Source organism: Pinus tabuliformis, chromosome J (genome assembly GCF_031772625.1).
Source record: "Pinus tabuliformis cultivar Carrire ecotype Pingquan chromosome J, CPIR1, whole genome shotgun sequence".
Lineage (NCBI taxonomy): Eukaryota > Viridiplantae > Streptophyta > Pinopsida > Pinales > Pinaceae > Pinus > Pinus tabuliformis.
Genome location: NC_142295.1, coordinates 215,188,156 through 215,204,783, shown reverse-complemented (window position 1 = coordinate 215,204,783; position 16,628 = coordinate 215,188,156). Strand labels below are relative to the sequence as shown.

Genomic DNA, 16,628 nt, shown 5'->3' with positions numbered 1-16,628 from the left:
AATTTATGCATCAAAATATAATTGTCATTATCTAATAAATAAAATTGTTTTTTTTTTTAATTCCCGAAAGTAATTTTACACTTTCACATCAATTTAAAATTATTTATATTTTAAAAAATAATAATTATATTAATATTATATATCATAAATTCTCTAAAACTATTTACTTCTTTTACAATATTTTAACATGTATATTAAATAAAATAAAAATATTTTATTGCATTAATAACTTGTTATATAATTATAAACTTATACATACATTAAAAAGAAGAATGGTTAGGGTGTACACTATGTTAGGATAGTTATTTTAAAACGATTGCTAGAGTGGAGAACAAGCTAACAAGCTAAGGCTAAGGTGGTAATTATTTTAATTATATAAAAAGGAAAAAAATTATTAATTTCATGTAAATCGTTATTTTATAAATTAATTATAAAAATATTAAATATAATTTTCAAAATATTTATAATTATATTATATTTTTTTAAATTTATTAATTCATAAAAATAAGATATAAATATAAATATAACATACTAAAAAAAATATTAAATAAAAAATTAAGTATTAAAATATATTATATTGATTAAATATTACTTTTTTTTTCAGAAGAAAAATCATTATATATTGATATTGTATTGATTAAATATTACTTATTAATAAAAGGAGCTAAAATATGTTAGATTTGAGAATTTTGTGATCCATAATGTAGATAAATGTTTTTCGGATTAATCATATTTTCAAGATTGAATCTATTTTTGAACCAACTAATATGATTCATAATAAAAAAAAATATAAATTTTAATCTTTATTATCACATAACCTTCAAAAATTAATTATTCTAATTCACTCTGTTTACCCAATAAACTTAGTGAGATCATGAATCTCATTATCATCCATTATTATAACATGAAAAATCAAAATTTTAATCCATTTCTATCATTTTGTTTGTTCGAATATTTTGAGACTGCTGCTCAAATTTATTGTCCACACCCGATACAAGTTCCGGAAGATGGAAGATGCTCTGCCTTACATTTCTATTATCTTCATAGTTATTACAGCTATGCAGAAAAGTCCTGACACATCAAATATCCATGTGATTTCTACCTCAGAAGTGCTGCCATTCTTGTTTTTTCTCGGAGCTTTTATCTATGAACAGTGACAGCCCTGCGATCTAAGAACACAACTACCACAGTGATGTCATCGTGAACGTCTCGCATTGCCGCTCTGTCCACATTCTGCTTGAAGCCTCGCATTTTTGCAGCCTTGTCAAGAGCACCTCGAACTAACCGCCTGGCTATTCCCTGGTTATTGCAACCAATAACAGAAAATTGAGAATGGGTATAACTGATTGATCACAGTGTAATTGGCTGGGCATTTTCTTAATCAATTTTGTCCAAAAATTTATTGCAATTTTATGAGATCGTAAGTTCTGTAAAATTTAAATGAGTTATTTTTAATTTGATTGTCTAGATTTTTTGGTGTCCGAATCCAGAGAAAAAATTTGAGGTGAAATTTTAATTTGTGTTAATTACACTGGTTTTTGGTTTTTCATTGTAAATATGGATTCAGCTCCCTGAGATTTTTTAAATTTTCTGGTGTTGGAATTTAGAGGGAAAATTTGAAGTGAAATCTTGATTTTATTATTTAAACTGGATTTTCATTGTAAATATGGATTCAGCCCCCTGAAAAACCCTAAGACGCTTGATTGTGCAAGAGTTACCCATCAAACTTGTGATTTCAACAAATTCCTGCCAAATTTTAGAGAAATTAGACTAGCAAACCCTAAAAAAATTGATTCTAAAAAATCAATTTAAATATGTTAAATTTATTTACATTTAAAAATGCATTTAAATTAAATGATTCTTTCGCGGCCCAGATTGCACACGAGTGCATGGATCAATGGTTGGGGCAGTCGGCTGCCACGCACCCCACCAGCGATCGAACCTGATTTGTAACGCTGCGCAGCAGCATATATAAGTTTCAATGTGGTTGTAATGTGAATGTAACAAGATGTGACGGATGTCAGCTTGTCTGACACGTATATATGTACGATGGCCCATAAATGCTTCTTCTGGAAACCAGCCCCTCCCATTTAAAAAAAACCATCGGCCCAGATCCGAAAATAATAAAAAATTGGAGGTACATTTGATTTCATCTAAATCCCCAATTTTATAATATTTCCAAAATTTATATCATCAAATTGGAAAAAAAACAAAAGAACATAACGGTTTCACTGGTTCTTTACAGGTTCCCTAATTCATGGATATGTGAACAAAACCAAATCTTTTAGGTTTTTGGGGTAAGTTTCGATTAATTTAGTATGAGCCACAACTGTTATCACAAATTTTTATAAAAGAACTGTTAACGGATCATGTTAGTCCACTCATTCATTACAGTTTTGTTTTCCAGCTCATCTATACATACCTTGGCAGGATAACTGTGCACGATCTCTGCGGCTTCGTTGTCAGAGAAATGCTCCCAGAGGCCATCCGATGCAAATATTATGAATTCATAATCTTCCTGGATTTCTCGCCCATGAACATAAGGCTCTGCTGATAAAAAGGTTTTCTCTTTGGACTCTCCATATATCAAATTCCGGTTTCTGTTAAGCCACGGCTTTTTCAAGTATAAATTCCAATGGACCTCGAAACCTGATCACCATCATTCAAGCAGATTCATGTCAGTAAATTTAATTAGTGCATTATTAATCAAAATAAGCAGGTTGCTCTTCAATAACATTATTTTAGGTGAATTGAGCATTTTACAGATTTTGGAATTTAATGGACAGAAACAAAGTCAAGACTTCACCCTTGTTTATCAGATTTTGGGATATTCATGGAATTTATAATCTAGATAAGTTTAGAAATATGAATCTGTTAATAGGAATTGATATTTTGATATTCCTAGAATTTATAATCTAGATAAGTTCAGAAATATGAATCTGTTAATAGGAACTGATATTTTGAATAAGTTAATAGATAAACGATTAAATAAACTGTAGTTGGAAAAAATAATTGTTATTCTTCCTATTTTCCATTTAAAAACTCATTTTTCATTCAAATTCTAACAAGTGACCTATGGAATAACATATTACAATAAATTCAAACTATTTTAAGTTTTGTCATTAAATAAATTTAACCCTAAAAAATATCTTACCAGTGCCTAGAAAATAGGGTAGAATAGAGGGTTAAGAAAACAAATACCTCTATTATGCCTTTAACCAACCAAGAATTGTCCTTGAAAACTACTATATTGGGATCATCTGGATGGAGTGCTTGAAGCTCTCTGCGAATCTCCTCCATGGCTGCACTGTGATCTTTGGTCAATCGTTCTGCCTTTATTGATTTGTCCCCAGTAGTAATTCCTAAAACAGCTCTGCAGTTTCCAACGTTTGCCACAAAAAGCATTTTACTGGTTATATAACCGACCGCGCAACAAGAACCAGCGCTACACAGGTTTGGTTCTCTTTCCACACTCTGGCTGGCCAATTTCAAAAATCCTTCTTCTGCACCTTTGATCGATCGATCAAGGATCTCTGCGGACATGTCTCCAGCTTCTGATGCCATCTCTGTAAATGGAACAATTAACATTATGCGAGAGAATTACAGTTATATTTTCATCCATATTTTTACATCTTATTTTCAATTTATAAAAAAAGAAAAAGAAAAAAGAAGAAGATCGATTGAAAATCTAAGTTTGGACTTTGAATCTAGTAAATAAGATGGAAAAAATAATAAATAAATACACTTTTATGAAGTAAAATAAGTAATGAGGTGTTTGTGTTTTTATTTTTTTTAATTAGGTTGAGTTTAGGTCAAGGCCAGTTTCAATGAGATCTGCTCATCAGTGGGATGCTATCATCAAGATTGTGTGAAGTTCAGTTTTTTGGATAGTTTAATTCCCCAAAAGTGGCACCCATGCTCAACCTTTCGCCATGAGATTTGGACCTATGATTGTTATTGTAACCTTCAAATGTTAAAGTGAATCAAAAAATTTAAATTTGAATCTAAATGGATTGTTTTTTTTAAATTGTGTTGAGCTTAAATTGACCTTAAGCTATTTATTGGATGAAAAAATTATCTTCCCAAAATAAAATATTATCACCAAAATTATACAAAGTTCATTAAATTTGAACATTACTGGAGATAGTGTAATTCCCCTAAAAATAACTTCTATATAAAATCCCTACTCATAAAGTTTAAAACTAAAACATTACACCACACTTAAAACCAATTAATCAAACCTGAATCACAGTTAACCTCAAAAACATTAACTGCTCAAGGAACATCGTATACATATAAAACATTACACCACACTTAAAACCAATTAATCAAACCTGAATCACAGTTAACCTCAAAAACATTAACTGCTCAAGGAACATCGTATACATATAACTATGATATTATAAACAATACCATTTTTACCCTTTTCGATAGGTATATAAATACTCCTATTTTTCTTATTGCTTCAAGATTATTTATTGATTTATGCAAGTCTTTCAATGTCCTCTGCAAACAAGAAAAACGAGATGCATTGAATCATTTTCAGGGCATCTTTTGATGAGTTTTTGGCCTTGCATTTTGATAAAAGTCTAAATACCCACAACTGGTTTTGGGTTGAATATGGTTACAATTATTCAAATCAAAAAAATTAACATAGTTAATCTCATCTAAATAACTATATAATTTGTTTTAAATGGACAATTATATATAAAATTAAAATACTTAAATCAGTTATTATTATTGGTTTATCGGTGATATTTTTAGAATTTTTTTTTAAATGGGGTGGCTAGTCCTCTGAAGAAACATTATATGAGGCCAATATGTACAATTTTTTACATATATACAACCATCACATCAATCAACATCATTCACCATATACCAATATACACTCACAATGTTACATAAAGGCTGCACAGTAGCATCACAATAACGGATCGAAACTGGGCGGGGAGCCGTCAGCCCAGCCACTGAACCATACACTCACGTTTTTAGAAATTTAAACACATTGCAAAAATAAAATTATTTACAAATCAATTCCAAACACCAAAATTCTAAAAATCAGAATTAAACTTTAGTATGCCAGAAATGTAAATTACACCTGATTTCTCTTCTTATTTCCAAAATATTTATTAATTTATGTAACTCTTCCAATGTCCTCTGTAAACAATAAAAACGAAATATTCTGAATCTTTTCCAGGGCACCTTCAGTGTGTCGGCCTTGCATTTTGCTGAAGGACCGATATGTACAATTGGTTTGAACCAGAAAATTGTTACAACTACCCAGATGAAATTATTCCACAAAGAAACTAATGATTTTCAGAAAAATTCATATAGAAACATAAATTTGAGACCTGAAGAATTTAAATAATGAATGAGGATGACAAGGGATCACAAGGTCAAGACTGAAAAATTGAGAATCAGAAATCTGAAGTTACCTTCAATATCCTTGAGGAGATGATCCTTGAGATACATTGATGCACCAGTGCCGCCATGGCCGTCATAAACCCCAACAAAAGTACCCCAATTCGCATTCACCACCTCGCTCTGGTCTTCTATGGGTTCGTTTGCCCGCGCTATTGCTACTGAATACTTTCCATATCGATGCGATGCCAACTCCTGAGAATTAACGCTCTTGTCATTAATTCCACCGCGAAACAAGCAACCTCTGAACATCGCCATTATACAGAGAAAGTATTATTGTTTTCAAAGGGCTCCGAAATTTCTATCTGAGAAATGAGAGAAATGATTTGAGTTGCATTGCTTTACACATACACTTATATATAGAATTTCTGGAGAATCAAAAAAATTTGGTCACTATTACACTATATAAAAGTATTTTATACAGTATTTGGAGATTTGAACCTATATTATTTGAGAAAACATTATAAACAATTTCCGCCGACAATTTAAAAAGATTTAAATTGGAAAACAAATTGTTCACCAACCTATTTGATTTAAAATCTATATATATCTATATATATACCCAATTGATTTCAAAAAATTTCAGAAAAAAAAAAAAAAAAATTACTAAATTTTTTCCAGGTTTGATTTTGGGCTGGCTCTAAATAGTAGTTCCGTACTTTTCTAGGTAACCATCTCCTCATTGCCAGGTACCTTCACACAGCCCATATTTTCTGCTCCAAGCTCTGGTTCCCATAAGCTTGGAATATTGAAATAATGAACATGGATGAAATTCGTACAGTATAGTTGTAGATTCCTGAACACTTGGAAGTCATGAGTTTTCCTTACAGCTTATGTTTATGGGAAAATGGGCATGACAGCTATAAAGTATCACAGTAAGGCTGGAATTTGGTTGGCACTGGAATTCCTTTATGTTTTAACTGTTTTATTGGTACTGAGAAAAGCATGAGGTTTTGGCAAAAAAAATTTAATATATTACTGAAATTTGGTGAGTGGTGGGTTAGATCCTACCTCAAACCTGTCAAAGTGAATCAAAACGAGTATTCAAATATCATTAATAAAGTTCATGTTACAGTAATACAAAATAGAAAGGAGTTGTTTTTAGTGTGATTTTTTGGAAGTTTTTATGGTGAGTTTTTCAGGTTTAATTTTTCTAAAATCTGGCAGGAATTTATTGAAATCACAAGTTTGATAGGTATTTTTGTGCGATGGAAGTGCCTTAGGATTTTTCAGGGCGTTGAATCCATATATATAATGAAAAAACTAGTTTAAATAACACAAAACAAGGTTTCATCTCAAAATTTTCCACTGAATTCCAGCACAGGAAAGTCCAAAAAATCGCACTAAAAACAACTCCAAATAAGAAAGTCTAAAAAATAGCATTAAAAACAACTCCAAATAAAAATGTTGAGATCTAAATTTTAAATGATTTTAATAAATAAATTCAGTGTATATTTTTGGTTTCGTTAGATTTAATTATTCTTAAAATAGTTATATATATATATATGAGAATAAATTATCTTGTTGATATTTATTTAAGTTAAAATTAATTTCAAAAAATAGTCTATAACTAAGAAAAGAAAACTAATTCTTAAAAAATAAACACTTTTCTTTTTGAGAAAAAGATATAATTATAATATTTTTGGAAAAAATTAAAATATAAAATATTATAGTGTAAAATTTAATTATATTATAACATAATTTTTAAAATATAAATAAGAAAATAGGTATGTTTATAAAATGATTTTTAAAATATAAATTAGAAAATAAGTAATTATAAAATTATTTGTAAATTTATTAAATTGAAATTATATGTTTTTTGTTTTTAATTATTTTACTCTTGTTTATATTAAAATGAAAAAATAAATGAAATTTAAATTTAATTTATGTACAAAGATATATATATATATATTCTTCAAACTGGTATATTTAAAAATATTGTTTCGCACTATTTGTATATATAATATTTAGAATGATAAAAAATTATATTTTAAAAATTTTCTCTTTTCGTTTTTTTATTATATTTATTATTAATTTTATTTAAAATTATTGAAAATGTAAATTTAAATGGTTGAATTTATATAATCTTAATATTATAAAATTAAAATATAAAAATATAATCTTAAATTTAATTTAATTAACAATAAATTTATAAAATGAATGATATTCAAATTCAAGTTTCTGTGATCTATATTTGGAATATTTGAAATTAAGTTTGGAAGGAATCACATTGATAGATTTAAGTCAACGCGTTTAGAACCAACCAATGTAAAGTATAATATTTATTTACATTTTATTAATATTAATAATATGACAAAATATTATAAGATCAAAATGTAAAGATAATTTACATTTTATTATATTAATAAAATGAGAAAATATTCTAAGACTAGAATGTAAAGATAGATCTGTCAAAGTATCTTTAAATGTTTTTATAATTTATTATTAATTAGGTTTTAATTAAGTTAGGTTGGAGATTTGCACTACCTCGTTTTATATTGCACTTATAGGTGCAGATTAACTTATAACTTATAATTTTACCGATTAAACAACTAAAACCCAATTTTTTTAGAAATTTCTACCATATTTTAATAAAAATTAACCAGTAAAAATACTTTAAAAAAAAGTTATTTTCATATATTAGTTAGATTACATATATAAAATAGTATTTTTTATTATTGATATATATTATAATATTATTATGTATATTTATTAAATATTGTAAAAATTTATTATTTATTAATAATATAGTTTAATTGTTTAAAAAATATTATTAAGTAAGAATTTATTGGAATTGAGCATTGAGCAATGTAATATATATACTATACAAAAACAACATATTATATAAAATACTTGAATGAGGATGGAGTGCATAACAACATTTTTCTCAACTACCTAAACAACATTTAATTAAAAAATATTTAAAATAAAATAAATTATATTATTTAATTAAAAATATTAAAAAAAATAAAATTATATTATTTAATATTAATATAACATATAAATATAAATAATATTATTTCATTAAGTTACTCTATGATGTGAAGGTCACTCAGTAGAAATTTAGTAGGTAAAAATTTAGTCATGTTAAGGGGATAGTGGCCCATGCCTAAATTTAGCCATGTTAAGGGGGCAGGCAGGTGCAATCCCAGATGATTTTGTTGGCTTAGATGCCACTCGGTGGTCATTTCTTAAGCCGCAAATCAAGCTTGATGTAATTTTTGGAGAACTCAGACAACTTGAGAAACAAAAAAATATATATCATTTTATTAATAGAAAGGCGAAGTGGGAAGACGCATAAAGCTAATGGCGGTCCGAGCTCTTGAACGTACCTGAGACAAGCGGGCGTGCTAGTTTATGGAACTCAGCACAGGAAGGCTGGAACGACCTAAAGAGGTGAGGCATACTTGTTCTATCCCTCTAGCCCATAGATTGCTAGCTATCGGACCACCTCTATCTATGGATATACGATGCTCGATCTTCCTATAAAATCACATTAGACTTATTTGGTCAACCGGTTTCTAACCACCCAATATGGTTCATCATAAAAATTAAGATAGAAAGCCTGAGCTAAACATCTAATTAAATAATATAAAAATGCAGTGAGAGAAAAATAATTACAACTATTAAATCCTGATAAAAAAATAAAAAATAAAATAATAATATTTAAATTTGAATTAAAATATTTATTATTCAAATGAAACGTCTAATTAAATTATATAATAGAAATAAAAAAATAAAAAATAAGAAATAGTATTAAAAAACTATATAGTAATAAAAATTAAATAAATTGATTTTCAAAAAATTAATAAATAGTAAGAAAAAAGTTATATATATGAATGTATTAATAAATAATAAGAAAAAAACATATATATATATATAACTTTAACCTTAAAAAAGAAAATAAATAAATTTAAATAAAATAAAGAATTTACTAATAATCATTGTCACAACCTACAATATCGGCTGTGCTCGACAATCCATTGTCAATCCATTGACTTCTAATTTGCAGGCATGAAAAAACACATGCAAAGAATTTTAGAGTTTTGTCCATCATCTATAAATATGTATTTTTTTTCAGAGAAAAAAACCAGGATAGATTTATATTAAGGAAATATAAAGATCCTCTATACATAAAGCTGCAGATTCAGCAGACAAGGAGACCCCATGTTTTGAAAAGGAATCATTACGTATAATTCGAAGAGCAGTTGTCTATAACGCGACTTTTTGAAAGTCTTTCCGGCGGGTTTTTCCGGTCGAAATCCGGCAGGAATTTATTGGAATCGCAAGTTTGATAGCTAGCTTCTGCACAATGAAAGCGTCCTAGGGGTTTTTCAGGGTGCTGAATCCAAATATGCAGTGAAAAAACCATTTTAACTGCAACAAATCAAGATTTAACCCCGGAATCTCCAAAAAGTCGCATTATAGACAACTCCATTCGAAGACTCCATATCAGAAGCAAAAAAGGGAGGCCTATACATCACCACTAAAAAGTCCACAAGACCAGAATTGCCACAAATTAATCCACATTCTCATTAATCCAAACAAGGCAAAATTTGTAATGTAATGTAAAACCTGTAAATTTTTATTCTCCATTGTTAATGTCTTAGTGTTTCTAAGATCTATTTCTCTGATCTGAAACTCTGGTTTTGTTTCTGTCTATGTTGTCTATAAATTAATTTTGGTCCTCTCGGATACCACTCCTCGCAATTCCATCAACTGGTATCAGAGCCAGACATCGAAGCTCAGCCGCTACGACAAGAACCCAACAATTATTTCTACGATATTCATACCGCTGTAAGGCTTGCTCTTCTAGTGGAACTTTCAAAGCACGTCACCTCAGAGGAAACCAAGGTCGTCACCAAGTTTACCAGTGCATGAGTTCGGTTTGGTATTTTCCTTTAATTTATTTCAATGGTCCTTTGATACCACCTCTCGTATGGAGCTTTAACTATTTTATTGAGTTGGATTTGAACGTTGCGTATTGATTTGTTGTTTTATGGATTATTTAAACCATATTAAAGTTATCCTATTCTCATTAGAGTGTATGGGAGGAAGGGCTTTGAGCCTTGTCGCTCTCCTGGGTTGAAGCAGTATAGTAAATTTAGAAGGCCTCTACTTTGAAATATTAATAGAAAATGCAGAGGACTTTGAAATCTAAGAATCATTCAGATCTTCATTTATTAAAATTATTTCGAAAAAAGAAAAGTTTTTTGTTAGATGATGAAATATTCGTTAAAGGAGATTGATTTTGGTTTTTCATTTAAAAATTTGGTGAAGTTTAATAAATACCATTTTATCTCATAAGTGGTGTTTTGATTTTTGGGGTGTGAATTTTATTGAGAATGGAGACAACAACATTTATTGATATGGAGAAGTTGAGCGGGGCTAATTTCTCTTTATGGAAATCAAATGGAGGATATACTTATTTTAAAAGATTGGTATTTTCCAATTGAGGGTATGGCAAAGAAACCCTCATCGATGATGGCCGAAGAATGGAATAAGCTAGATAGAAAGGTGATTGCAATAATTTGCCAATAGCTAGCAAAGAATGTGTTACATGATAAGCTTGCCTCTGTTAAAATTATTTTAGATGATGAAATTAGAGTTATCTTGTTAATGTGTTCTATGCCAGACAACTTGGAGAATTTAATTGTAGATATGAGCACTTCAGCACCTGTAGGGACCCTGAAGTTTGATGATGTTAGTAGCAGTTTAATGAATGAGGAGTTGTGACACAAGTCAATTGCGGAAAACCAGGGAGGAGAAGCTCTAGCTCTAGCTGACCGTGGTAGGAGAATTGATCGAGGCCAACATGGGAGTTCAAGATTGAGAGGTCGATTGAAATCAAGGAGGGGCATGCTCATTTGCTTTCATTGTGGTAAACCAAGGCACATGAAAAAAGAGTGTCAAGTTTAGAAGAAAATAAAAAAGGATCAGAAACTGACCAGTACAAATCACTAGTCATCCTGCACAAATGAAGGTGAGACTACTGTTGTAGTCACAAATGGTGATGTGTTATTTATTGTTTCAATAGAGGATGCATGTTTATATACATATAGTAGTAACTTTGATTGAATCTTTGAATCTGGGGCATCTCACCATGTAACCCCATGCAAAGATAGTTTTGTTGCATATAATCCTGGCAATTATGGTAGAGTGCATTTGGGGAACAATCATTTTTGCAGTATTATTGGAGTGGGAGATGTCCATATCAAGATGAAGGATGGAAAATATATATTGTTGAAATAGGTAAGGCATGTACCAAAAATGTGCATGAGTTTGATCTTTGTGGGACACCTAGATGATGAAGGCTATTACACAAGCTTTGGAAAAGGAGGTTGGAAATTAGAAAATGAGCATTTTCCGTGTCCAGAGGACCAAAGACAAGAACATTATATACATTGAAGGAAATTATAGGAAAATCAGATTTGGTTGTTGTCACAAAAGAAGGAAATTCAACAGATTTGTGGCATAAGCACTTGGGTCATATGAGCGAGAAGGGCTTAAAAATCCTTGTTGGTAAAAATTTTCTTCCATGTTTGAAATTCCATAATCTTGATCTTTGTGAGAATTGTAAATATGGTAGACAAAGAAGGTTTTCATTCCTTAGAGGAGGCCATGATAGAAAGAAAACATCGTTAGAACCGATACACTCAAATGTGTTTGGGCATGTTAACATTAAGTCATTAGGAGCCTCATATTTTGTAACATTTATAGATGATGCATCTAAAAATGTTTGAGGCTACCCTATGAAAAGTAAAAGTGAAATGTTTGGAATATTTCAAAATTTTCGTGTTGTGGTTGATAGAGAGACTAACAAATTGCTCAAGTGTCTAAGAACAGAGAACGATGGAGAATATTGTTCAAAATCATTCAAAGAATATTGTAATAAGTTTGGCATAAAGCATGAGAAGACTATTTCTGACACTCCTCAACAAAATGGTATTGCAAAAAGGATGAATCACACCATTATGGAGAAAGTTAGGACTATGTTGTCAAATTCTTGTTTGGAGAAGCATTTTTGGGCAGAAGCAATAAGGAAAACTTGTTATCTTATAAATCGATCTCCTACTACAACCTTGGACGTTGGCATTCCCGAAGAAGTTTGGACTGGTAAGAAGTTGAATTATTCTTATTTGAAAATATTTAGATGTGAAAACTTTGTACATATTCCCAAAGAAAATAGAACTAAGCTAGATGATAAATCTGTGAAATGCAATTTTCTAGGATATGCGGATGAAGAATTTGGTTATTGTCTATGGGATCTAGTCAAACATAAAGCTATTAGAAGCGGGGATGTTATATTTAATGAGTCATAAATGTTTAAGAGGTTTGTATGTGAGTTGGAGATCAAGAAAGTTATTGACAGGTTTGAAGAACAACAAGAAAACATCCCACCAATGCAAGAAAATGTACAAATAATTCAAGAGCGGGAAGGACAACAAGTGGAAAATGACGAACATCAAGAAGAAGGAATCTTATAGGAACCTTTACAAGAGATTCAACCTAATAATGCACCACCACAGTGGGTTCATAGATCTTCTAGGCCTCATAATCCTTCACAAAGGTATCCTCCTTCAAACTATATCCTATTAACTGATGAAGGTGAGCCTAATTGTTTTCGACATGCTTGTAAATTTTAGGACAGTAAAGAATGGAAGAAAACAACGGAGGAAGAAATGAAATCTTTGTTGGAAAATAAAACTTGGGAATTGGTAAAGCTCTCAAAAGGTAGAAAGGATTTGCAAAACAAATGGGTATACATGATTAAGCATGAAGGTGACTAAAAGAAGGAAAGGTATAAAGCAAGGCTGGTGGTGAAGGGATTTGCCCAAAAAGAAGGGATTGACTTCATTGATATTTTCTCACCTGTTGTCAAAATGTCATCCATCAAAGTCATTCTTGGTCTTGTTGCTTCTATACACTTATAATGTGAACAATTAGATGTAAAAAAGAGTTTCCTTCATGGTGAATTGGAGGAAGAAATTTATATGGAGCGACAAGAAGGCTTCATAGAAAAAGAAAAACAAGACATAGTTTGCAGGTTGAAGAAGAGCCTTTATGGGTTGAAACAGGCACCTCGGAAATGATATAAGAAACTTGATTCATTCATGTTGGAACATGGTTTTCATAGGTTGGAAGCTAACTATTGTGTCTATATCAAGAGGGATGATCAATGAAAGTATATACTATTATTGTTATATGTGGATGACATGTTGATTATTGGGCATGATAAGAATATGATCAATAGGTTGAAGAAAGATTGGGAAACAAATTTTCAATGAAGGATTTGGGTCCAACACAACATATATTGGGAATGAGGATTATGTGTGATATGAAAAACAAAAGGTTTTGGTTGTCACAAGAAAAATATATCAAGAAGGTGTTTGACAAGTTTAATATGAAGGATGTTAAGCCAATTGGTACACCCCTTGCAGCCCACTTCAAGTCGAGTATTGAGTTATGTCCTAATGATGATAAGGAGAAAGAAGAAATGAGAAAGATTCCTTATGCTTCAGTAGTTGGTAGCTTGATGTATGTCATGGTATGCACACGACCATACATTTCATATTCAGTGGGGGCATTGAGCAGGTTCCTTTCCAATCCAGAAAAACAACATTGGCAAACAGTAAGATGGATTTTGAGGTATCTCAAGGGAACTAATCATTATTTTTTATGTTTTGGTCATAATGATATTGTTCTTGAAGGATTTACATATGCAAATATGGTTAGAGATATGGACACCAGAAAGTCCACTACAAGTTATTTGTATACATTTACAGGTGCAACAGTATCTTGGGTGTCAAGGCTACAAAGAATAGTAGCTCTCTCTACAATAGAGGTAGAGTACATAGCTGCAATAGAAGCTTGTAAAGGAATGTTGTGGATGTAGCGATTCCTAGGAGAGATAGTAATAAAGCAGGACAAGTATGTGTTATATTGAGATAGCCAAAGTGTCATTCACTTGGCGAAAAACCCAACATTTCATTCAAAAACCAAGCACATTGACTTAAGGTACCATTGGATCCGGCATGTGTTGGAGGAAGGACAATTATCCTTGGAAAAGATCCATATAGATAAGAACCCTGTTAATATGCTCACTAAGATTCTACCAAGAAATAAACATGAGTTATGTAGAGGCATTGTAGGACTCTGTGTGACTTGATTCAAGATTATTCATTTGGCTTTGAGTGGGAGAATGTTAAATGTGAAGCCAAATGAATATGTCAATGCCAACTTCGACAATCACCACCACAACCTACCACGCTAACTACCACCAACAATCCGCCATCCATTGACTTCTAATTTCATTGTGCAGCCATGAAAAACACATGTAGAGAATTCTAGAGCTTTGTCTGTCATCTATAAATATGTATTTTGCTTCAACCTAAGTAATCCAAGCAAGGCAAGGCCTATAATGTAATGTAAATCCTATGAATTTATGTTCTCCTGTTATGAAACCAACTCACAAAAAGATAGAAAAGATAGTTGAATGCCTTAGAATTCAGTCTCTTCGAGGGGGCAACCTCCTTTACATTACACAAATGAACAATTCTTGGATGATTCAAATGAAAACGCCTCCTTTCTATATATAGGAGTCTAAGTGGTCACAATATAACCAAGCCGACCTAACAATAATAATATAAAGGCACAATAATAACAATAGAGGGATTCTATGGGGCACAATAATAACAATAGAGGGATTCTATGGGGCACAATAATAATAATATGAGGACAATTGGGGAACAACAATATTAATAAGGATACAATAGTAATGGGGGCATCACTAGTATTATAGGGACCTAACATGCCCCTCTCCTTCAAAAAAGTGTTGTCCTCAATGCTTGAGTAGTTCTGGATGCTTCTGTATAAAATTCTCATCCTCCCATGTGGAATCTTCAGCAAATAAGTTCTTCCACTTGATGAGATACTCTGAAATGGATCAATTTCGTAGCTGTCGAGTTCTTGTTTCTATGACTGCTTCCGGTTCCAATATAATTTTTCCTTCCTCATCAATTTCTAGCAATATTGTTTGAACTGGGAGCTTGTCGCCTATAACCTTCTTTAAACATGAAACATGGAAAACTGGGTGCACTCGAGAAGCTGCAGGAAGCTCCAATTTGTATGCCATAGTACCAATCTTTTGCAACACCTTGTACGGACCATAATACTTTGGTGATAATTTATTATCCTTCTTAACTTGCTTGAGGGACATTTGTTTATATGGTTGTAGCCGTAGGAATACCCAGTCACCTACATCAAAACTTCTTTCGCTGTAATGTTCATCTTCCTGTTGTTTCATTCTATTCTGCACCAACATGAGGTTATCCTTTAAGAGTTGGAGAACTTGTTGTTGATGCTCGATGTGATGTTCCACTGCTTGAACCTTAGAATTTTCCTTTAAATATGATGTGATGGATGGTAGCTAATATCCATAAAGTGCCATAAATGGGGTCATTTTTGTTGCAGTATGGAAGGAAGTGTTATACCACCATTCAACCAGAGGCAACCATTTGACCCATTGTGTATGTTTATCAGATACAAAGCAACGAAGATATCCTTCCAAACATTTGTTTACTATCTCAAATTGCCCATCAGATTGAGGATGATAAGATGAGCTATGAGCTAACTGAGTACGAAGACAAGAAAATAATTCTGTCCAAAAATTTCAAGTAAAAATGGGATCTCTGTCACTTAAAATAATCTTTGGATTTCCATGTAGCTTTTGAATTGTTTCCATAAATGTAGTAGAAACTGTACTAGCTTCAAATGGATGTGATAATGCACAAAAGTGTGCATACTTGGTAAGTCTGTCAACTACCACCATGATGACACTCTTTCCCTCAGACTTGGGTAAACCTGTGATAAAATCCATTGAAACCTCCTCCCAACGTTGGCTTGGAATGCATAAAGGTTGTAATAGACCTGGTGTCTTAATTGTTTCAGCTTTATTTTGTTGGCAAACCAAACATTCCGCCACAAACTTTTGAATATCTGATTTAAGGCCATCCCAAAAAAATTCCTTCTTAACCCTGTGGTAAGTTTTTAAAAATCCTGAGTGCCCTCCTAAGGGAGAAGCGTGCAATTCCAGAAGAATCTTTTGTTTGAGTTGGGAATTCTTAGAGAGGTATAAGAGATGTTTATACCATAACGAATCATTTTTTCAGCTAAATGTATCAGATGTACTGGAATCTTGTTGTAAC

At 31.3% G+C, this 16,628-nt stretch overlaps 1 protein-coding gene across 1 annotated transcript; it reads right to left on the bottom strand.

The window, feature by feature from the left end:
* Positions 1 to 854: 854 nt before the first annotated feature.
* On the bottom strand, positions 855 to 5,788 carry LOC149226465 (putative protein phosphatase 2C 43). Its single transcript, XM_089375292.1, has 4 exons — positions 5,436 to 5,788; positions 3,202 to 3,566; positions 2,423 to 2,649; positions 855 to 1,299 (listed from the first exon to the last, which is right to left on the bottom strand). The coding sequence occupies exons 1-3, from the start codon at positions 5,677 to 5,679 to the stop codon at positions 2,620 to 2,622; spliced, it is 639 nt and encodes a 212-aa protein (XP_089231418.1). The 5' UTR covers positions 5,680 to 5,788; the 3' UTR covers positions 855 to 1,299; positions 2,423 to 2,619.
* Between the last annotated feature and the right edge of the window lie 10,840 nt (positions 5,789 to 16,628).

Excerpts from the sequence above, each read along its gene's own strand:
- LOC149226465 (XM_089375292.1), bottom strand. The coding sequence starts at position 5,679 with ATGGCGATGTTCAGAGGTTGCTTGTTTCGCGGTGGAATTAATGACAAG. Across the intron at positions 3,567-5,435 it reads TCTCCTCAAGGATATTGAAG|AGATGGCATCAGAAGCTGGA; the intron begins GTAACTTCAGAT and ends TTCCATTTACAG. Across the intron at positions 2,650-3,201 it reads TGGTTAAAGGCATAATAGAG|GTTTCGAGGTCCATTGGAAT; the intron begins GTATTTGTTTTC and ends GATGGTGATCAG.